At 44.7% G+C, this 23,388-nt stretch overlaps 1 protein-coding gene across 1 annotated transcript; it reads right to left on the reverse strand.

The window, feature by feature from the left end:
• Positions 1–2,935: 2,935 nt before the first annotated feature.
• On the reverse strand, positions 2,936–21,296 carry LOC311244207 (caspase recruitment domain-containing protein 19-like; the record flags this gene model as incomplete). The annotated part of the gene is made up of 5 exons (XM_084333613.1): positions 21,272–21,296; positions 19,833–19,978; positions 6,648–6,804; positions 5,439–5,507; positions 2,936–3,078 (listed from the first exon to the last, which is right to left on the reverse strand). The coding sequence occupies exons 1-5, from the start codon at positions 21,276–21,278 to the stop codon at positions 2,936–2,938; spliced, it is 522 nt and encodes a 173-aa protein (XP_084189739.1). The 5' UTR covers positions 21,279–21,296.
• Between the last annotated feature and the right edge of the window lie 2,092 nt (positions 21,297–23,388).

Here is a 23,388-nt window from a genome sequence, read left to right on the forward strand (position 1 = left end):
GCCACCGGTGAACCACGCGGGAGACCCTTGTGCCATCTAGACTTTATATATATCTATGCTTTCAACCCTATGCCTTGTGGCCAACTCGCTCCGATAGCAGACCAAACAGTGCCTGAGAAACACCCCAGGAAGAGCCTCCGCCTTCACTACCCACCACAGTGACTGAATGTTGTTATTTTATGGATATCCATAAATGTACATTATTACATGCAATTAGTTATTAAGATAAGATATTCCTTTATTGATCCCCTTGGGGGAATTCAGGCATCATAGCAGCATGGGGGAGGGGTGGCTTATCTTAAATACAGGTATGGGCAGGGTAATAGTAATAGTAGAAGACATAAATACAGGCAATACAATTATAGTACAGTAGAAAAGTAAAAATAGGCAGTGTAAACAATATATTAATATAAAAGATATACAATTATATTATGAATGTCCCTATTTGGCTACAGTAATAGATAGGCTAGTATGTGCTACTGGTTCTGTATTATGATTTAATACCTTTACATAAAGTTCTTCATGTCTCAAATACATCTTCATTTCTTCATTGGTCTTTCTTTCTATTTTCAAACTTTCAACATAAACATTTAGTTTGAGACTAATCCCTCTTCAGTCATAATATGAGATAAAAATAATAAGAAAAAAAAAGACAACGATATTTAAGCCAAGCGGTTTATTGGGTCCTCTAATAATAACAGTGAGTTGGAAATAGGTCCTTAGAGAAACACAACCCAAGTGCAATCAATAGTACAAACTCAGGATCAATCAATAGTACAAACTCAGGATAGTGCGATGCAGTCTTCAGCAAGCTGCTGACCACCGCGACAGAAGGCACAGTGGTGTAATAATAATTAATTGCATTTATATAGCGCTTTTCTGTTTTTCTAGACACTCAAAGCGCTTTTTACAATGTAGGGTGGAAATTGCCTCCTTCACCACCACTGGTAGCACCCAACCTTGGGCTACGCACGCTCAATGGCTGCCATACAATGGCACCCGGCACACATCACACTACACAATGGCTGAACGGCTCAGGAGACAAGGATTGATATCAGTCAATTAAGGGGGTGTAAAGATAACAGCATTTTTAAAAGCAAACGTTTATGTGGCTGAGTACGAGTGTGTTAACATGGATCAACACGGTCAAGTTAGTTAGCTAACTTTTTTTTGTGTGCCTTTCTATCGTTTTTCTCCCATCCCCCCAATTTAGTCGTTATGCCAATTCCCTTCCTGGTCGCTGCGCACATTGCCCCACTGTCGGCCTGGGGAGGGTGTAGAACTACCGCATGCCTCCTCCGATACATTTGGAGTCGCCAGCCGCTTCTTTTCACCCGACAGCGAGGAGTTTTACTGGGGGAACGTAATGCGTGCAGAGGTTCACGCTATCTCCCCCAGATCCCCTCCCTGCTGAACAGGCACCCCGACCGACCAGTAGGAGTCGCTGTTTGCGACGACCAGGATTCATACCCCACCGGCTTCCCACCCGCGAACACTGCCAATTGTGTTAGTAGGGACGATTGACCAAGCCGGAGGTACCGCTGACAGCTGGATTCGAACCCAAAGTCTCTGCTGTGATAGGCCTCTACACTACCCAGCCTCTCTAGTACTTAGACCTCTACACTACCCAGCCTCTCCAGTACTTAGACCTCTACACTACCCAGCCTCTCTAGTGTTTAGACCTCTACACTACCCAGCCGCTCCAGTACTTAGACCTCTACACTACCCAGCCTCTCCAGTACTTAGACCTCTACACTACCCAGCCTCTCCAGTACTTAGACCTCTACACTACCCAGCCGCTCCAGTACTTAGACCTCTACACTACCCAGCCGCTCCAGTACTTAGACCTCTACACTACCCAGTCTCTCCAGTGCTTAGACCTCTACACTACCCAGCCGCTCCAGTACTTAGACCTCTACACTACCCAGCCTCTCTAGTGTTTAGACCTCTACACTACCCAGTCTCTCCAGTGCTTAGACCTCTACACTACCCAGCCGCTCCAGTACTTAGACCTCTACACTACCCAGCCGCGCCAAACTCACTCTCGTCAAAATGAGATCCAGTCAACACTTTATGTCAACATTATGCCAGCTCCCCACAGCTGGAAGAAAATGTTTAATGTATCAACAAATTCATAATCTAGCTGATATTCATAACCACATTAGCACACGGCGGATGATGCACTTAGAGGGATACTCAAATCAGAGAGGTTATACGTCACGCCGGCTGCACGTCCAGCTTCGCCAATTGGCGTGAGCATAGTCCAATATAGATGAAGCAAGACGCTTCGCCAGTAATCATATAACTAGGGTTATAGGATAACCTTTGTTTTCGTGACTCGTCTTTCAACTCGTAGAGGCACCATGTTATAGATCCGACTCATAGAACCGGTCCGGTTCCGTTTCGTGATGAATCAAGTAAAACAGTATTTACAAACACATACAGTACATTTTCCTAAAATAGCACCCTTAATATCCTCTGATAATGTTTAAGTTTACATGGCATAGCAAAGTGACATTTTGTGGTTTTCTCTTTACATGTAGTCCCCCCCCCCCCCCCCCAATGTATTCTTGGTTCAGAACCTCCCTCCCCAGTCCTGCTTCAACATTTTACCCTCTGTGGGTAAAATAGAGAGAGAGAGAGAGAGAGAGAGAGAGAGAGAGAGAGAGAGAGAGAGAGAGAGAGAGAGAGAGAGAGAGAGGGGGGGGATGGAGAAGAAAGAGTTAAAAGGGGATGAGGAGGGGCAGAGAGAGAGAGAGATGAGGACACATGAGAAGAGTGAAAGAAGAGAGACATGTGAACACAAAGAGGAGAGCGGCGGTGGGGGAGAAAAGTTAGAAAAACACACGACAGGACGCTTTAGTCAAAAGGCCTCCGTTTGTTTCAAGGCCGCGGTCCTATTGTTGCACGTTTAGCGCCGTGTGTCAATGTTCTTTCAATTAAAACATTCCTCCTGGAAGCGCAACGTCGTCCAAATGTAGAAACGCGTTTCCATCAGACCGCCTGACTCACCTCCGTAATAATAGAGCGCTGCAAGGCCAGCGGCCACGCTGAAACAGCTCATGAAGAACATGGGCCCTGCCAAGAGAGAGAGAGAGAGAGAGAGATGAGAGAGATGAGAGAGAGAGATAAGATGAGAGAGAGAGATAAGAGAGAGAGAGAGAGAGATACAGAGAGGGAGAGAGACAGAGAAAGGGAGACAGAGAGAGAGGGAGAGAGATAGAGAGAAGGAGAGGGAGAGAGAAAGGGAGAGACACAGAGATGAAGAGGGATAGAGAGAGAGATGGAGAGAGAGAGAGAGAGACACAGAGGGAGAGAGAGGGGGGAGAGATACAGAGAGACAGAGAAAGGGAGAGAGAGAGATAGAGAGAAGGAGAGGGAGAGAGAAAGGGAGAGACACAGAGATGAAGAGGGATAGAGAGAGAGATGGAGAGGGAGAGAGAGACACAGAGGGAGAGAGAGGGGGGAGAGATACAGAGAAAGGGAGAGAGAGAGATAGAGAGGGAGAGAGAGAGAGAGAGAGAGATAAAGAGAAAGAGAGATAAAGAGAAAGAGAGAGGTTTTAATTTCTCATTATCATGCCAGTGAACGCATGTGAATTGTGACAGTGAATGATTTGGAACTGGTGACAATGCTCTGTGATGGTAAAGCAAATAGTACACGTCTACTAGAGAGTCTAGACCAGGGATCACCAACACGGTGCCCGCCCGCGGGTCATACCCCAGGGACCGCATGAGGTCGCCCGCGGCAAGCCTGGGTGTATAAAGTGTTGAATTATTGATATTATCTAGTTTCCCACCTTGTTCAGTCAATTGTTGATAATTATAGTGAGAAATCATTAAGGTGATCAGTGTCTTCACAAAGATGATCATTGATAATAATAATATAACTAAAGTCAAACTGAGCAAATTTTGTTATTTCAGAAGAGTGTATCAAACTGGTAGCCCCCCCTTGGTGTGACTCTGTACCCATGAAGTAGCTCTCGGTTTCAAACAGGTTGGTGACCCCTGGTCTAGACTGTATTATTATACACAAGTCCGCCTGATTCAGAAGCAGCCAAGAGGATCCAGAGGTGACTAATATCAAGAGGGCGGACGACGACAAGGGCGGTTAGGTGGCCGAGCGGAGATTGCGTTCGTCACCAACCCCGGAGCTGTGAGCTGGATTCGCCTGTTCGAATCCAGCTCACAGCTCCGGGGTTGTCACCAGCTTGGCTGGCCGTCTGCACTAATACAATTGGCTGTATTAGAGGGTGGGAGAAGCTGGCGGGGTGGGTCCGGGTCGTTGTAAACAGCGACTCCTACAGTTCGGTCGGGGCGCCTGCTAAGCGCGGATAGGACTTGAGGGGGATAGTGTGGTCCTCCCACACGCTACGCCCTCTCGATGAGAATCCGCGCTGCCAGGTGAAAAGAAGAGGTGATTGGCTGGACGTGTGTCGGAGGAAGCACGTGGTAGCCTCCACTCTCCCAGATGATCTGACTGTGGGGGGTAAGTGCGCAGCGACCAGGAAGGGACTGGGAATTGGCATACGACTAACATTGGGATGGGAGAAAATCGGAGGAAAATGGAGGGGGAAAAAGACTAAAAAAAAAAAAAAAAAAGAGGGCGGACGACTAAAGAACCAAAAAAGAAAACACAGATTCCTCCCACGACCCTGGGCTGCTCTGGCACGCGGCACGCGGTACCCGATGTGAGCCGCCGCCCTCCTCCTCCTCCTCCTCCTCCTCCTCCTCCTCCGCGGATGAAAACAACTCTGTGCACGGAGTCTTGTGATTGGGTGAGTTAGCGCTTCATTAGAGCTATACACCACGGATGACCCACTTCCCTGTCTGCCGTTTTTACCTTTGACCTACTGGACCGCAACGTTGACTGTTTAAAGGAATGCAAGGCGCAGGGACGAGGGAGGGGGGGGGGGGGGTGGTGGGGGGGGCTGTTTTGGGAGGGGGAGGGGGGGGCTACACGTGAGCTCGAGTGACCCACAAAGCCGCGGCGCTGGATGTAATTGGACCGTGAATGGTTGTGCAGCGCAGTGCAGTGCGGCGGGGGGGGGGGGGGGGGGGGGGCTTTGTGATGCTAGGGGTTATAAAGTTCAACAGACAACTCAGTTTGGTGAAGAACAAAGCTCGCTCGGGTTTAAGAGGCTTATGCCAGCCTACGGATGGATCAGCGAGGGGTACAGAGGACAACCGCGGCCCCCACCCCCTCCCCCGCCGAAAAAAGAAAAACCAACAACGACGCTGAAACCACTTCACTTAAAACATCTTAGTAATCAGGCAACCTTACTAAGCTCCCGTATCTATACAGACAACACTGATTCAGTTACTAGATTAGTTCTGACTGATAACTAACGTTATTTATTCTAGTGAACTGTTAAAAGCCAGTAGAACTAAAGAGCGGTGGTGTCAGCAGTAGTAGTGTGTGATGTAGATTCCATTTACCCTTGTCATTAAGTACATGTCTTTTTTGGCGGACTGCCACAGTGTTAGCCCCCTTCACGTCGGTCGTCTCTAGAACAGAGTGGAAATACGGTTAATCTATACACACATACAGTACACACACACACATTAACACGCATACATACACACACACACATACAGTACACACACACACATTAACACGCATACATACACACACACACATTAACGTACGTACATACATACATACACACACACACATTAACACACACACACACATACGTACATACATACACACACACACATTAACACACACACACACGTACATACATACATACACACACACACACACACACGTACATACATACACACACACATTAACACACATACACAACCACGTGAACACACAAAATAACATGCTGTACCATATAAAAACATACTATACAAGAACTGCAACCTGTGTGTCCATGCAGCACGTTGTCCTCTCATTATGGGATAGATAGGCTCACACAGTGACAGTATAGGACAGATAGGGCTGGGCTGGTCTGGTACACAGAGATAATGGGCTCCGTTAGAGGTGTGTGTCTGTCTGGAGTGGGCTAACGTTGTTACACACTGGTGGAGGGAGTGGATTCAGTCTGCAGCACCTCACCTGGACAAGAGAGAGAGAGAGAGAGAGAGAGAGAGCGAGAGAGAGAGAGAGAGAGAGAGAGAGAGAGAGAGAGAGAGAGCGAGAGCGAGAGCGAGAGAGGAGAGAGAGAGAGAGAGAGAGAGAGAGACAGACAGACAGACAGGTTGGAAAGATAGACAGACAGACAGACAGACAGACCTACAGACATGTTGGAAAGATAGACAGACAGACACAAACTGACTTACAGACACAAACTGACCTACAGACAGACAGACAGACACAAACTGACCTACAGACACAAACTGACCTACAGACAGACAGACAGACAGACAGACACAAACTGACCTACAGACACAAACTGACCTACAGACAGACAGACAGACAGACAGACACAAACTGACCTACAGACAGACAGACAGACAGACAGACAGACAGACAGGTTGGAAAGACAGACAGACTGACAGACAGACAGGTTGGAAAGACAGACAGACTGACAGACAGACAGGTTGGAAAGACAGACAGACAGACAGACAGACAGACTGACTGACTGACTGACTGACTTTAGTGAGTTTATGATCACAGGGCCTGTAACAGTGTTTCACCTCTCTGTCTCCCTCTGCTGGGCAGGCTGCGGTACACGTCCTCGGCCTCGAGGTGAAGTCCCCTGTAGAACTCGTGACAGGCCTCGTCCCCCTCCCGCCGCAGGTGCTGCAGAAGCTGCTCCAGACGCAGCGTGGTGGGCACGCTCAGGCTCCGGAACTGCAAGGTGAGAGAGAGACACGTTTAACGTAACCCTAACCTCTTTCCCAGTTTTATCTCCGTGAGATAAAGCCTGGTAAAGAACTACTGCCGAAAGTGTCTATGGGGTAGAATTTCCGGTGTATGTACTTCCCCTGGAAGCTGCCTCCGAACGGACCAATTACGACACGGTGTTCATGAAAATGCATTCCCCCCAGAAACAACCTCGTTATCGCCGCCTCGTCCAGCCTCACGCACGGAGATAAAACTGGGAACGAGGTTAGCCTCACGATACCCGAAAATGGAACAGACGAGTACCGCTAGGCCGACGAAACCAGTTGAGGATACCGGCCGACGAATTTCCGCTGATAACTCAATTTTTCTTGGTTCGAGTTTCACGAGCGTCTGCTTCGTTCTTTGTTTCACTGGGGACTATAAACAGATCTGGGCTGACCAGAACCGGAAACGCCTGTAGCCTGTACTTCCTGTACTTCTACATATATTGTCCAGCCTACCCTAACCCTAACCCGGGGAGACGCACAGCGCGGTGAGAGAGGCACGCGGGCCGTTTGTGTTCTCCTTCCGTCATGACGTGCTTCATCATGGACGGGGATGTGGTGGGGATTGATGTGTGGAGTTGTTGGAGCCGAAATAATTGACTGGATTTATTGTGATTTATGTTATGGTTGATGGTTATATCTATGGAGGAAAATGAGTTAAATATTGTCTGAAATAAATTATTTATTGTTTCATATAAGTTGTGCAAATCAGGGGGGTACGAGCTGGAGCATATGTGTATTTGTATATCCTATTGTGTGTTGTCATGTTTGTTTATGTGTTTGTTTAAAAAATAATAAAAAAATAAAATACAAAAAAAAAAAAGTTGTGCAAATCAGACAATATTATGCTATGGATAAATATGAGTTATGATTGCTGAGGGTTGATCTGGGTCTGGCTCCCTCTTTGGGTCAGCTCTGCTATTACAGAGCCAGGTAGGATCCTTATTAGGGGAACTGCTTCCACCTGGGAAAGGCTGAAATGAATAGGAAATACCTGGTTGGAAGACTGGGGAGTGGACACAGTTTTTCTACCGCAAATATTGTTTACTTTAATTGTTTTATAAGGCAAAGTGGGCCAATTATTTCTTTAAATGATTTGTTAACACATCCACTGCCGGAAACGGCTTACGACGTGTTTCAAGTTCATGCGATCATATTTCATTTTTTCGCCATGTTATTCATAATTCCCTCACGGAGCCTGGTCTGATGCAGTGGGAGCCTGCACAACTCTGCAACGCTTCAATACTGCTGCCTGGTGGATGATCGGCGAGTTGCAACCGGAAATGGATCTCTTGTGATCTCGGTGCACCGGGGAAATGCGTCCGGCACTCACATATTGTTGCAGGACTGTAGACACACACCGTGTATATGGATCGCTGCCATAACTCAATAATCGAGATGATTTGGGCGTTTATTATTATTATACAAACCGGAAATGGATCGAGTCGATCGCTGTCAAATAAGTGAGATCTTTTTACTTCAGTCTCATCGGCTAACGGTAAGAGGACGCTGACTTCATTCATTTTCAGCGCGTTTGTTTATTATTATTCATGCAAACTGCTCTGATATATCAATATATCACCCATACTACATAAAGCATTTACTGACGATCACGGAATTATAAACGACCCCCCCCCCCCGTTCATCCGCGCATGATAAGTCATAACGTTTAGGATCATGTACAGTTGAACATTTTAATATAGCGTGTATCGCCAACAAACGGCAGTTGATAATCTATATATGCGTTTATGCCTATAAATCACGTTCTAGGAATTACTGCAGAAAACGATAAAAACATATTTATATTCTAGATGGTATTTTCGTATGAATCTATGAATGAAAAAGTATAACGTTCCCACATCCTGAACGATAGCTAATCGATGTTGAATGGGCCATAGTAATGTCAATTTAGCAATACAATTTAAAAAGTTATAGCCCTGCAAAGAAGGTAAGCATCTCCATAGGCTTAGACTGGTGGCAGTGATCATACATTGATGGATATAAGCGTGGCAGTTAATTCCTTTGTTAAATGGAAACATTGGACTTTTGGTTTTTGGATTGCACATGGTCAACCCCGCTCACAGTGGCTGTCTTGTTAAAGCCACTACAGGAGTGTTGGGGGGACTGGCTGTTCCGGGGGGGTTCATATTATGCCTTCGAGCAACACTACACTGTACTTATTGTACTTATTTTATGCCTATTCTTAGTATGCCTGCACGTTCTATGTCGCACTACTTTTATTGTCTTTTATACCTATTCTTATGTCTGCATTTTATACATTGTTTTTATTCTGTCGACTGTATGCTGATTTTATGCCTATGTTCATTTTGTGCTACTTGCTGTGGGGCACTTTGGGCTGCGGTCCATGTGTGAAGGGTGCTATATAGATAGAGTTGTTATTATTAATATTATTATATTATAAAAAATGTATACATTGAAATGTCTGTAAGTCTCTGTATGAAAATGAGGTTGACCTCAATTGTCCTTTTCAAGAATAAATAAAGGTTTGAATGAATTCCAAGGCCCAAGTCCTAAGGGATATTTGTGTTTTTTTTTTTTTACCCTAGCTGTATTTGTTACTTACAAATGATGTTACAAATTATCCCATCCCACTGTATTGTTATTTTTATTCTAATTAGTCTATATACTTGACCACATTTTGGCACTTTACTGCCATTATTCAATTTTACTGCCATTATTTATATTTACTATGTACAACTGGTGCTAGAAGATAAGTTCTCTTTTATATTTATTTCATTCATTAATTTCATTTTTAGCTACTGTGTATATTGTATATAGTCCTATATATTGTGTCCTATTATGTTACTTTATGTTTATAGTGTCCTATTATGTTACTTTATGTTTATATTAGATCTTTTTATATACACCGTGGGAAGGGGGAACGCAATTAGATTTTTCTGTATGTCTTGCACATTATGAGAAATTACAATAAAGTTGACTTTGACTTTTGACTTTGATTTTAATTAGTACTTATAATTATAATATATTCTATTCTGCTTCTATTTAATTTAGTTTATATCCCATTTTATTTTATTCCACCTTTTTATTTTACAGTTGTACAGCCCTGGCCTGTTTTCTATTTCATAATTCTATTCTATTGTGCTTCTATCTTAATTTAGTTCATATTCCATTTTATTTTATTCCACCTTTTTATTTTATTATCTGTCCGTTAATATAGCACGGAAAACTACCAAATCAAATTCCTTGTGTGTGTAAACTACTTGGCAATAAAGACCTTTCTGATTCTGATTCTGATGTTGCTGAACAGCAGAGTGTTTTCTCAGCTGTTCCTCAAACTTGCTTGATTGATTGATTGAAAACTTTATTAACAGATTGCAGAATGGGTACAGTACAGTACAGCTCAATACAATTGTTAAGGGGATGCAGACCAGAGAAAGACTTTCGTCTTGTTTACATCAGGGTCCCCCATTTTCAATTAATCGTAACATATATGACATACATGAGATACAATTAGACAGTACTGCTACATCTATACATTTATGACATACCAGATTTGCAAATACAGTACTGTTTGTGATACGAAAAGAGTCCAGAAAAAAGAGTATATACATTTGACGTAGAAACTGTACATTGGAGGAGGCTGGGTAGGTGGGGGGGACTGTACATTGGAGGTGGTTGGGTGGGTGGGGGGGAGGTTGGGTAGGAGTGGGGGGGGACACTGTACACTGTACATTGGAATACTGACAAGACCATACTTGGTAATTTACTGTACATTGGAGGGGGTTGTGTTAGGACATTTACAGGGGCCAGTTTCGAATTGCAGTCTCCCGTAGGTGTTTTTTGAGAGTGTTTTTGAAAGTGGGTAGTGATCCACATTCCTTTACAGCTTTGGGTAGGGCGTTCCACAATGATGTGGCATAATTGCGAAACGTGTTTAGTCCCTTGTTTGAGCCGAATCTGGGTTTAACATGATTTGTGGAGCTCCCTCTGGTGTTGTGATCGTGGTATTCACTGACCTTTGGGAAGTATTTTGACATGTACATGGGTACCTTGGTCGTGTAGTGTATCTTGTAGACCAGGCCCATTGGAAGTTGCTGTACTCTGTCGTCTACTCTAAGCCATCCTAGGTTGTCAAAGTGGGCAGGGGTGAGGTGGGTTCTAGGAGTAAGGTCAAGCAGTAGTCTGACCAGTTTGTTTTGAGATGTTTGTAATTTTGTTTTTAGCGCCTTTGAGGTGCTTTGGTACCATGAGGTGCAAGCTCCGGCTAATTAGCCTCAAACCAGTGCAAAGTGAATGGGGTCGCGTTCCTCTCTGCACACGCTGACTGAAGACACCATCTACTCCACACAAAGTAGATTTCACTTGCCCTCTGTCCGCTTGTACAGACAGGAGCTTGACCCCATTGACTTTGCATTTATTTGTGGCTAATTAGCCAGAGCTGGTATGAATAACAGCATGGATTGTGCTGAGAAGGGATCAACGTCATCGTTGGTATTTAAGTAGCAAATAGGGCCAGAATTATCCCTTTAACCTTTCAACACAAGACTTAGCTGAAGTCTAGTGATTACCATAATAAGAACCATAATAAAAGAGGATTTTTTTTTTTAAACTTGTTTTTATCTAAAGATGGTAAGTTAGAGTGTTGTGTTCACTCATAGTTAAAGACAGTAGAGGTACTTTATTATCTAAAGATGGTAAGTTAGAGTGTTGTGTTCATTCATAGTTAAAGACAGTAGAGGTTGAGTACTTTATTATCTAAAGATGGTAAGTTAGAGTGTTGTGTTCATTCATAGTTCAAGACAGTAGAGGTTGAGTACTTTATTATCTAAAGATGGTAAGTTAGAGTGTTGTGTTCATTCATAGATAAAGACAGTAGAGGTTGAGTACTTTATTATCTAAAGATGGTGAGTTAGGGGTGCTCCAGTAGCACACCATGTTACCGCGCTCGCGCGGGACTCCGTGCTGCGTCACGGATCTGGTTGACTCCGAGTTCGATTCCCGGACCCGCCGTCATTTGCCGAATGTCTCCCCCTGCTCTCTCTCCCGTTTCACCCTGCAACTGTCGGTCATGCTTGACCAGGAAAGCGATAAACACTAAAAAAATAAAGTTTAAAAAAAAAAAGATGGTGAGTTAGAGTGTTGTGTTCATTCATAGTTAAAGACAGTACAGGTTGAGTACTTTATTATCTAAAGATGGTAAGTTAGAGTGTTCAAGTTCAAGTTCAAGTTCCTTTTATTGCCACACGGCCAGGCCGGTGGAATTCGAGCACGGTGCAGGTGGTAGCTGCAACAATACTAATAACGGGGATGAATCGGCCTATAGAGCTGAAGTCGATAGCTTTGCTGTATGGTGCAAGGAGAACGACCTGCTTTTAAACATCTCTAAGACAAAGGAAATTATAGTTGACTTCCGGCGCGGGGAGGCAGTCCACCCTCCTCTGTACATAGACGGCCAGCAGGTGGAGAGGGTGGACAGTTTCAAATTCCTCGGCATCACCATTATGTGATCATTTAAAATGGGAAGTTAACACCAGCCTCATAATTAGCAAAGCCCACCAGAGGCTCCACTCCCTGTGCCAGCTTAAAAAGTTTGGTGTGTCCAGGGAGGCGATGCTCAGTTTTTATAGAGTGAAGGATTTGGGGTGCTTTTTCAATGTATGTGATGTATAGATTGGGGGAGATGACCACAGACACGTCACCAGAAAGAACTGGCGTGCGCTGGGGGTCACCCGTGGGACGAACAGATAGAGCGTGGAGTGGGTATCGTTTAGCTGCTGGTGTCACGCCGGAAGACAATAAACAGGGAACAGCCCTGTAGGATTAGATATGGGTGTTGAGAAGGTGGGGGACTAATAGAGAACAAATAGTGCCATGGGCTGTAGGACACTCACACCGTCCAACAGTCTGAAAGGGCGTGGCCATGGCAGGGGCTTGCAGGGGAAATATATAGAGAACTGGAGATAACTCCATGGAACGAGCTGCAGGCCCAAAGCCACGGTAGACTAATAGCAAAACAAGGGAAGTCGAATGTACAGACGACTGCTGGTGTTGTGTTTCTGCTTTCAGCGGGGGGAGACACCGACAGCGGTGGAGACGACCAGGAGACAGACTGGAGGAGGAGGAAGCCGCAGGGGCCAGGCACCGCAGCCTGGTACACAGATCATCCACGACGAGAGAGAGGAGACGGCGGCGGTGGAGGAGCAGATGTGGAGAGGACAGCCAGAGACACTGAGCAGTAGCAGACCAGGGGAGACATTTTTGCCTAGGGGACCCACCCTGGAAGGGGGACCAGCTCAGGAAAGGAGCCGTCACTGAAAGGGGCCCTTGCCCTAGGAGACGGGACCGGCCCAAGATGGGAGGTGTACTGTAAGAGGGAAGGGAGCGCTCTGATTTGGACGTGGGGTGTACCTAATAGGGGGGCCGAAGGGTTCAGGTGTGTTGTCAGAAAAGTTGCAATCTATGTTTTTCTCTGTCTCTCTCTCTCTCTCTCCTCCCTGACCGTGGTTTATCCTTTCTGGTTTGGGTGTGATGCGGGTAATGGAAAACAATAAGGCAAAACAGCAGACGGCGGGGCCCTCATTGTTATGAGTCTATTTTTGTGTATAATTAATTGAAAAACCAAGTAGTCTGTTGATTCTGAAGGTTGATTAAGAATCAAAAGGGGGGAATGAAGGATTTGGGGTGCTTTTTCAATGTATGTGATGTATAGATTGGGGGAGATGACCACAGCTAAAACGGTGAGATCGAAATGTGCATGGAAGACGGTGATAGAACAGTGGTCCAGTAGCCAGCAGAATGTTTAGCAGCCAGCCGAATGTTGACATTCCTGGTAAGAACAAATTGATAAGAGCGAGGGGGAGGGGTGACATCTTTGATGAAACAGTAGAGAAACGTTTTGAAATGTGTGAAAGGTTATTAGCAGTTGTCATGAGCGTCGCATGACAACCAGGAGAGGGGCGGGGGGCCGTCGTTGCTATGACGAAGATCTATAAGTCGAACGGTGTTTCCGGGTGTAAGGCAGACTAGAATCTGACTGAGACTAAGAGGGGAGAAACCAGAAGAGACTCTCTCTCCTCTCATCACGAAGGGGGGGGGGGAGGGAGAATGCCACATCATCATTAGCTTCGGCTACCATGAGGATGGTCTTGGCTAACGACTAGGCCTGACCACTATTGGACTGAAAGGACAATCTGAACACACCGAGAGATCATTAGAATAGACTCTTCAAGGACAATACAATCTGTTAACATCTGAGCTGAGGTTTCTGTTTATCAAATAAACCACGCTTTTCCTTGTAGGGTATTTCACGTTGTCGAAGTGTCGGATTCTTACGGAGGTGGAGAATTATTATGGTTTGCGGATTGTACTAACGGGGAGAGATAAGGATCTTATCAGCCAGTATCTGAGACGTCAGGACCATTAAAATGACACAACGCAGAGGAATTGGATGGAGAGCCAAACAGACGAAGACGTGGTACTGGCCAGATTGATCAGGATCTAACAGTTGGTTGCCGATGACAGCCGGATTTGCAAGAGATAAAAACAACGGGAACAGTTGGTTGCCGATGACAGCCGGATTTGCAAGAGATAAAAACAACGGGAACAGTTGGTTGCCGATGACAGCCGGATTTGCAAGAGATAAAAACAACGGATAAAGACTTTTTCAATAATGGGGCGACAGTGGACAACAGTCATCGTGTGTGGGAGAATCATGATCGAGCAAGGCCGGCCAGCCCTGGGAGAGAGCGTCGAGTCGAGCGGTCATGAGGCGGACCAGCGCTGTAGGAGAAACAGCGCTTAGGAGAAAGATGTGAGTTCACTGTGCACACACGGTTGTTTTGATCTTTTAAGCCAAATAAAAACGAACAGATAGTGCATCCGTAAACATTTTTAGTTTGACACAGAGAGAATGCCAGCTGTAATAATATGAGCAGAGAGCCATGGTGAAAATCGAGGGTTTTATCGACAAGGAATGAAAAACAAACGGGCCGGTGAAGGAAGGCAGTGTTCTAAGGGGTTAATTCCATTTTTGTTGGTCTGTAATATAAGGTTTTTTTTCCTCGCAAGGAGGCGGGAACGTGGGACTGTGAGTTGGGAGAATCTACCTACGTTTTTCAGACCTACCGTCATTTGGCATTCAGTCTATTTTTGACCTGTTCAGTACTTGCATGTTTAGTAGATCATCTATTGTCATGTGACCTGCAGACATCATTATGACCTGTTTGGCCGACGAGACTCTAAGAGACAGTTGTTTTGTTGTTAGGCCTTGAAAAAGGAGGGCAGCGGCCGTTTGTTTGAGAGAGTAGCCATTATGAGCGAGACAAGATGGCGTGCAAAACCACGAGGAGATAACAACAGATAAGAACCAGGAAGTGACACGTCAACTAAAACACCATAGAGGAGGAGTAGGTTGCCACCTAGTGGCGGAGGGGGGGTAGTGCTGGGGAGTTTTCATTACCCATAGGGGAATATTTAGATATAGGTCCGTACTACCATCTAGTGGCGGATTGGGGGAGTGTTTCAAGTTAGAGAATCTAATGAGCACAGAGTGGATTATTATTATAATAATAATATTAGAGATACGGGTTAATTAAATAGTTTAATTATTGAATGGGTTAAATAAGAATTGCCCAGAGAGATGAGATGCGGTTTAATTAAATAAGTTTAATTATGAAATAAGAGGGAGTTCGATCTCCAGTGGGGCCTTCTCACACCTAATAAATAGGCAGAGTCTTGAAGACACGTCACCAGAAAAAACTGGCACGCGCTGGGGGTCACCCGTGGGACGAACAGATAAGAGCGCGGAGTGGGTATCGTTTAGCTGCTGGTGTCACGCCGGAAGACAATAAACAGGGAACAGCCCTGTAGGATTAGATATGGGTGTTGAGAAGGTGGGGGACTAATAGAGAACAAATAGTGCCATGGGCTGTAGGACACTCACACGTCCAACTAGTGTTGTCACGATACTGGAATTTCGACTTCGATACGATACCTTGAAAAGTATCGATACTTCGATACCATTTCGATACCCAAAAAGAAAGAAAAAAGAAAAAAAAAAATATATATATATATATATTTTTTTAACAAATTTAGCTTTTGTTGCTGGTTGATTCTCCTCAGCTTCGAGTCTGGTACTATAAGAGAAGATAAATATAACACTTTTAAAACCCTTTGTTTATCTTTAGATCACACATTTAAAAATAACTGTTCATCTCACTTCAATCATTTTTATTGCAAATGCAGAACATGGTATTTTCTCAAGCAGACAGATGTAAACACTGTAATCTGTGTTGCATGTACCTCACAAACTGAACAGTTAGTAACAGTTTTTATTTAAAGATAACGAGAGCAAGCGAGAGAGAGAGAGAGAGGTAGATAGAGAGAGAGAGAGAGAGAGAGAGGTAGCGGTAGATAGAGAGAGAGAGAGAGAGAGAGAGAGCGAGAGAGAGAGAGAGGTAGCGGTAGATGGAGAGAGAGAGAGAGAGGCTATGCTCGGAGCATTTTAGTAATGTTACATTTTCAACAAGATTGCTGCTATTTAAACACTTGGTGGAAACGGGGTAACGTTAACCTTATGTCGACTGTAGTATTGTATGACCTCGACATAACGTTTACACGTTAACGTTACTCCGTTTCCATGCAGTATTTATAACGGTGGCCAGCTAAGCTAAGGGAGCTAACTGCTAGTACTACTAACGTTAGCTCCCAGAACGATAGCCAGTTAGCCCGCACCAGCCTAGTACTACTAACGTTAGCTCCCAGAACGATAGCCAGTTAGCCCGCACCAGCCTAGTACTACTAACATTAGCTGCCAGAACGATAGCCAGTTAGCCCGCACCAGCCTAGTACTACTAACATTAGCTCCCAGAACGATAGCCAGTTAGCCCGCACCAGCCTAGTACTACTAACGTTAGCTGCCAGAACGATAGCCAGTTAGCCCGCACCAGCCTAGTACTACTAACGTTAGCTCCCAGAACGATAGCCACGACAGCTAACGTTAGCTAATAATAGCGTTGTTTACAAACTGAAGACAGGGCTGCGCTGCCCGGCTGTGAGAGGGAGGAGGCTGCTGCAGCAGCTTGTGTCTGTTGCTCTGAGCGAGGAGGAGGAGGAGGCGGAAGGGCGCTCTGGCAGCGCGTCTGTCTGTCAACAACTTGCGGGAGCAAGCCAGCTGGTACCGATACTGCAGAAAGTATCGGTACTTCGGGAAATGAGTATCGAAGCCGTTTTTTAAATATTCAGTATCGATATGTATCGATACTTCGATATTTTTGACAACACTACGTACAACAGTCTGAAAGGGCGTGGCCATGGCAGGGGCTTGCAGGGGAAATATATAGAGAACTGGAGATAACTCCATGGAACGAGCTGCAGGCCCAAAGCCACGGTAGACTAATAGCAAAACAAGGGAAGTCGAATGTACAGACGACTGCTGGTGTTGTGTTTCTGCTTTCAGCGGGGGGGGACACCGACAGCGGTGGAGACGACCAGGAGACAGACTGGAGGAGGAGGAAGCCGCAGGGGCCAAGCACCGCAGCCTGGTACACAGATCATCCACGACGAGAGATAGGAGACGGCGGCGGTGGAGGAGCAGATGTGGAGAGGACAGCCAGAGACACTGAGCAGTAGCAGACCAGGGGAGACATTTTTGCCTAGGGGACCCGCCCTGGAAGGGGGACCAGCTCAGGAAAGGAGCCGTCACTGAAAGGGGCCCTTGCCCTAGGAGACGGGACCGGCCCAAGATGGGAGGTGTACTGTAAGAGGGAAGGGAGCGCTCTGATTTGGACGTGGGGTGTACCTAATGGGGGGGCCGAAGGGTTCAGGTGTGTTGTCTGAAAAGTTGCAATCTGTGTTTTTCTCTGTCTCTCTCTCTCTCTCTCCTCCCTGACCGTGGTTTATCCTTTCTGGTTTGGGTGTGATGCGGGTAATGGAAAACAATAAAGCAAAACAGCAGACGGCGGGGCCCTCATTGTTATGAGTCTATTTTTGTGTATAATTAATTGAAAAACCAAGTAGTCTGTTGATTCTGAAGGTTGATTAAGAATCAAAGGGGGGAATGAAGGATTTGGGGTGCTTTTTCAATGTATGTGATGTATAGATTGGGGGAGATGACCACAGCTAAAACGGTGAGATCGAAATGTGCATGGAAGACGGTAATAGAACAGTGGTCCAGTAGCCAGCAGAATGTTTAGCAGCCAGCCGAATGTTGACATTCCTGGTAAGAACAAATTGATAAGAGCGAGGGGGAGGGGTGACATCTTTGATGAAACAGTAGAGAAACGTTTTGAAATGTGTGAAAGGTTATTAGCAGTTGTCATGAGCGTCGCATGACAACCAGGAGAGGGGCGGGGGGCCGTCGTTGCTATGACGAAGATCTATAAGTCGAACGGTGTTTCCGGGTGTAAAGCAGACTAGAATCTGACTGAAACTAAGAGGGGAGAAACCAGAAGAGACTCTCTCTCCTCTCATCACGAAGGGGGGGGAGGGAGAATGCCACATCATCATTAGCTTCGGCTACCATGAGGATGGTCTTGGCTAACGACTAGGCCTGACCACTATTGGACTGAAAGGACAATCTGAACACACCGAGAGATCATTAGAATAGACTCTTCAAGGACAATACAATCTGTTAACATCTGAGCTGAGGTTTCTGTTTATCAAATAAACCACGCTTTTCCTTGTAGGGTATTTCACGTTGTCGAAGTGTCGGATTCTTACGGAGGTGGAGAATTATTATGGTTTGCGGATTGTACTAACGGGGAGAGATAAGGATCTTATCAGCCAGTATCTGAGACGTCAGGACCATTAAAATGACACAACGCAGAGGAATTGGATGGAGAGCCAAACAGACGAAGACGTGGTACTGGCCAGATTGATCAGGATCTAACAAGAGCCACTGTGGAGAGTGTCCTCACCTTCTCAATGACTGTGTGGTACGGAAACACCACCGTCCATGATAGGGGACATTTAGAACGAACTGTACGCACAGCGTCAAAAATCATCGGCTGTGAGCTCCCCTCTGTGGCCTCCATTTATGCCACACAAATCCGGCGGAAAGGGGAAAAGGTGATATGGGACCCTTCTCACCCTGCTTACGACCTCTTTAACCCCCTTCCCTCTGGCAGAAGACTCCAAAGTCTCAGGTGCAGGACATCCCGTTTTAAAAACAGTACATATCCCGAGGCTGTCCGTCACCTGAACTCAAGTACAAATGTACAGGCACTTTGCACAACAAGGGCTAGCACCAGCCAACATGCACTTTAAGGCAATATGCACTTTAAAACTGGAACACTGAGCAATTTATTTTAGGTACTGTAGCATTTTTTCTTTTTAATTGTTTGTGTAAAACTCTTTATTGTGGGGATTGTATTCTTGTGTTTTTTTTATATTGTATTCTTATATTGTATTCTTGTGTTTTTATATTGTATGTTTGTAACATTGTCTGTACTGTATGTGGCACCAAGACAAATCCCAATCAACAGTGTTGAAATGGCAATAAAGTTTCTCTATCTATCTACACCACAGTCCACAAAGACATAAGAAGACACATGGAACATAAACATAACATAACATAACATACATAACATAACAGCAGGGGGTAAAATTAGGAGGAGTTGGAGTTAAGTAATTGTATGGCCTTGGGGAAGAAACTGTTGTTGAACCTAACTGTGCGGCTTCCCAGTGACCTGAACCTCCTACCAGAGGGGAGGAGTTGGAAGAGGTGTGCTCATTCATAGTTATAGACAGTAGAGGCTGAGTACTTTTTGGTGATTATATCACATTCACACTCCAAGTGATTTGGATTAACTTTACAACTGCAAATACATGGTGCTATCCAAAGAATTTCAAAGTGGAGTTCAATTGTCCAAAATAATTGACGGCCACGGTACTGGCCATGAATATATTCTATGGGAAAGGATGTGTGTGTGTGCGTGCGTGCGTGTGAATTACCCCTATAATGTACTGTACATCTATCTATAGCCTTGTCTATCTTGGACTCCTGCTCACCCTGTGGGCCTCCTTGTCGTTGAGTATCTGGGGGTGAATCCTGTTGAGCTGCAGGACCAGTCGGTCCACCAGGTCAGTGTCCATCCTCTGGTCTGAGCAGAGGAACCGAGAGTCCCTCTGGAGCTGCTCATGGTAGTCATCCAGATCTGAAACAAAGCGGGGCTCGCAACTCACTTTTGATGCTCCAAGGTGTTTCAATTGTGACAAAAAATAGCAGATACAACGTTCCGACCCTTCCGGTCTTTTTCAAGTATGAACACAACAGAAAATTGCATCTTTTTTATACAGGAAATGAAATGAATAAATTAGCTATCAGCCCCACCTGGTGATCAGGGGCGGTACCAAGACTTGCATGATTTTCTTATACATTTTAGACATGATTTAGTAACAATTTATCTTTTACATTTGACATTTTTTAGAGAAATATATATATATTAAACCCAGTATTAGACAGGATTTATTGCTATAGATAGGCAGCAGTGTGTAAATTCATCCAAATCTGGCACGCACAGCGCACACACACATTTTGAATTATTTATTTGAATCCACCAAATAACAATACATTCCATCAGATTCTAATTTCCCCAGAGGTGCATTGTGGTTTATGTACATTTAACCCTTTCACTACCACACTACAACCGTCTGTAGTGAACGGGTTAACCTTCTGTAGTGTGGTTGTGAAAGGGTTAATCCTTCGTCGTGTGTGTGTGGTAGTGAAAGGGTTAACCTTCTATGTTGTCGCAGTGAAAGGGTTAACCCTTTGGTAGTGTGGTGGTGAAAGGGTTGAGACACACACACCTCATGTTTGAATGCGATAAAGACCATTTGCATCACTATAGGTGTAAGCCAGGTTATGACTTATCATTCATTTCATGGCCCTGCAGGAAGAGCTGTTGTTGTTTATATACACTACCCTTTTCACACAGGGTCACACAAAAGTCACAGTAGTAGGCCTGTCTGTGTCCTAACTAAGTAGTTTATTTACTCTTCGTTTTGTAAGCTGGGTTTGGCATCAGCACTAGTAATAAATGTCTATGGCCAAAACATTACATAAGGCTTAAAAGGACAACATTGGAAAGGCAGCGTCAGAATGTCACTGACATGTTTATCACTGAATGTAAATAGACTTGACTATATCACATTACTCTTTTAGACATCATATACCAGGGGAAAACCCCATAGGAATGTTTTGAATCACTCCATAACGTATTATTTTATTATTATTAATTATTATTAAACGTAAAACTAGAAAACATGGGCTTTTAACTTATGAATGGTGTCATGTTATTACGAAGGACACGTGACAGGTAGCCGTGCACTGAAACGCGACTGTGGGTAAACAAAACTAACCATGTGGGCTGCTCTACTACATGTCAGTGTGCCTACTACTGTTTTTAAAACATGCCATATCCTGGTGGCCTATGTCTACAGTACCTTACCGTTCATTTCTCCCGTTTCGACCGATGGCCTCTCCGCCGGGTAAAACCGTCTGCTCCTCCCGGTGCTGACAGGGCTGGTCCCACTGACAGACAGCCGCTGGTCCCACTGTAACGGAAACACGCCTGGTGCCCAACGGCGCCCCCCCGCGGCCAGCGCTGTAATCAACCGTTAGCGGATCACATAACGCTTTTCTTGGCTGAGACCGGTATGGACAGAAGTTACAGAACCATACTTGTACCTTATGTGTGACTGTTCCCTGTTCACACACCTGCTTTATACACTTACTTTTATCTTATCACGTTTTTATTATTATTGGTAGATACGATTTACTTAGTTGCATGTTTATCATGGGCTTACTTTTTTATTCATGATGCAGACATAACTGTGTGAACTGAATGAGAAACTGTCACTGTCTGTATATTGTGTGAGCTATGTGAGTGTGAGATACCCTGAATTTCCCCCAAGGGGATGAATAAAGTATATATCTATCTATCTATCTATCTACAAATAAAACAAAACTTGAACATAGCCATGCATGCTCTCTCCTCCCTCTCTCCCCTCCTCCCTCCCCCCTCTCTCCCTCCCTCTCCTCCCTCTCCGGAGTAGAGCATGCTTGGCTAACTGTAACAGAGATTAAACAACAGCCAGGTGTACAGGTCATATTGTATCCGTTTATTACATTCTCTGCCATTTGTGCTGGGATATTTGACCGTGAATTTGAGGCCTTTTGTCAGTAGCCACATTCCAAGTAATATGACAAAACAAGTTTGATTCCCTTTACAGTTCAGTACAGACTGTGACATGCCGGTCTGTTTGCAACAGGAGGTTCTTACTGTAGGTACATAAATATACATAATTTACATAGAAAACGTTCACATGCATTAGACTCAGAGACAGTTTTCCCCCAGCCCAGAGCCGTCACCACCTTGAAGTTAACTCTGATTATGGACTAACAGTAGCCCCCCTCTCCTCCTCCCCCCACACTGTGCAACATATAGACCACCTCTACTGTCTGACACTGTGATTGTTGTATATTCTGTATTGAATAGTATTGTGATATTATGTTACTTTTTTTTTATTACTCGTGTAATAAACCAGCACCTTAAGTTTGAGTCCCTATTCTCGTTGTATGACATTGTATAATGACAAATATAATGATATAATGATAAAGTCTATTATATTATATTCCCTGTATCATATCATAGCCTATAGGCCAGGTTTCCACCCCCTGGGGCCATTAGGGTCCACAGAAAATAAAACATACTTTCAAGACTTCTCACAGAGGAATGAAAAGTTGTGCACACTAAAATCAATACCCCCCCCCCCCCCCCCCCCCCCCCAAGCCTAGGATCAACCAGCAGGTAAACTTTTTCTCTCCCACAGAAGAATACAAAAAAAAAAACACATTCAAATTGTACTTGCTAATTGAGGCCTTGCACAGAATGTTCAATGCCCATTTTGTCCACCATGTTGGAAGACATGACGGGTGCTATGTGTTGATGAGAACTATACATCCACAAACATGGAATAATGAAGAAATAATTGTGACTTATTCCTGGATCTTGTAAACAGGTCACAGTGTAACAGTAATTTTGTGCTTTTGCAATTTTCTTTACCTGCTCTACTGCTGCTGAGAATAGGCATATTCTTTCTTAACCCTTTTCACTGCCACACTACAGAAGGTTAACCCTTTACTAGCACACTACTACCGACAGTTAACCGCCGGTAGTGTGATAGTAAAGGGTTATAACCTTCTGTAGTGTGGCAGTGAAAGGGTTAACCTGTTGTTGTTGTGTGGCAGTGAAAGGGTTAACCTTCGGTGTATTGTCGCAGTGAAAGGGTTAACCGTTTGGCAGTGCGGCAGTGACAGGGTTAAGTGGTTACCGAGGTTAAGCCAGCCATGTTGAAAGGAAGAGAACTACGCAAACATTTCATGCAATGGCCTCTACTACCAATCAATAGATTCCATGCCTTATTTACATTCCTTAATAAACATTGATATTTACATAAGTTGCCAGTGTGCATGATGTGTTGTCATCATCACACTTCCAAAGGGATCATCATCATGAGTAGTTCATGGAATAAAGGCCATTTCTCTGAGAGTGCAATGACTCGT

This window comes from Notolepis coatsorum, assembly GCF_963971535.1.
Source record: "Notolepis coatsorum genome assembly, chromosome: 17".
Lineage (NCBI taxonomy): Eukaryota > Metazoa > Chordata > Actinopteri > Aulopiformes > Paralepididae > Notolepis > Notolepis coatsorum.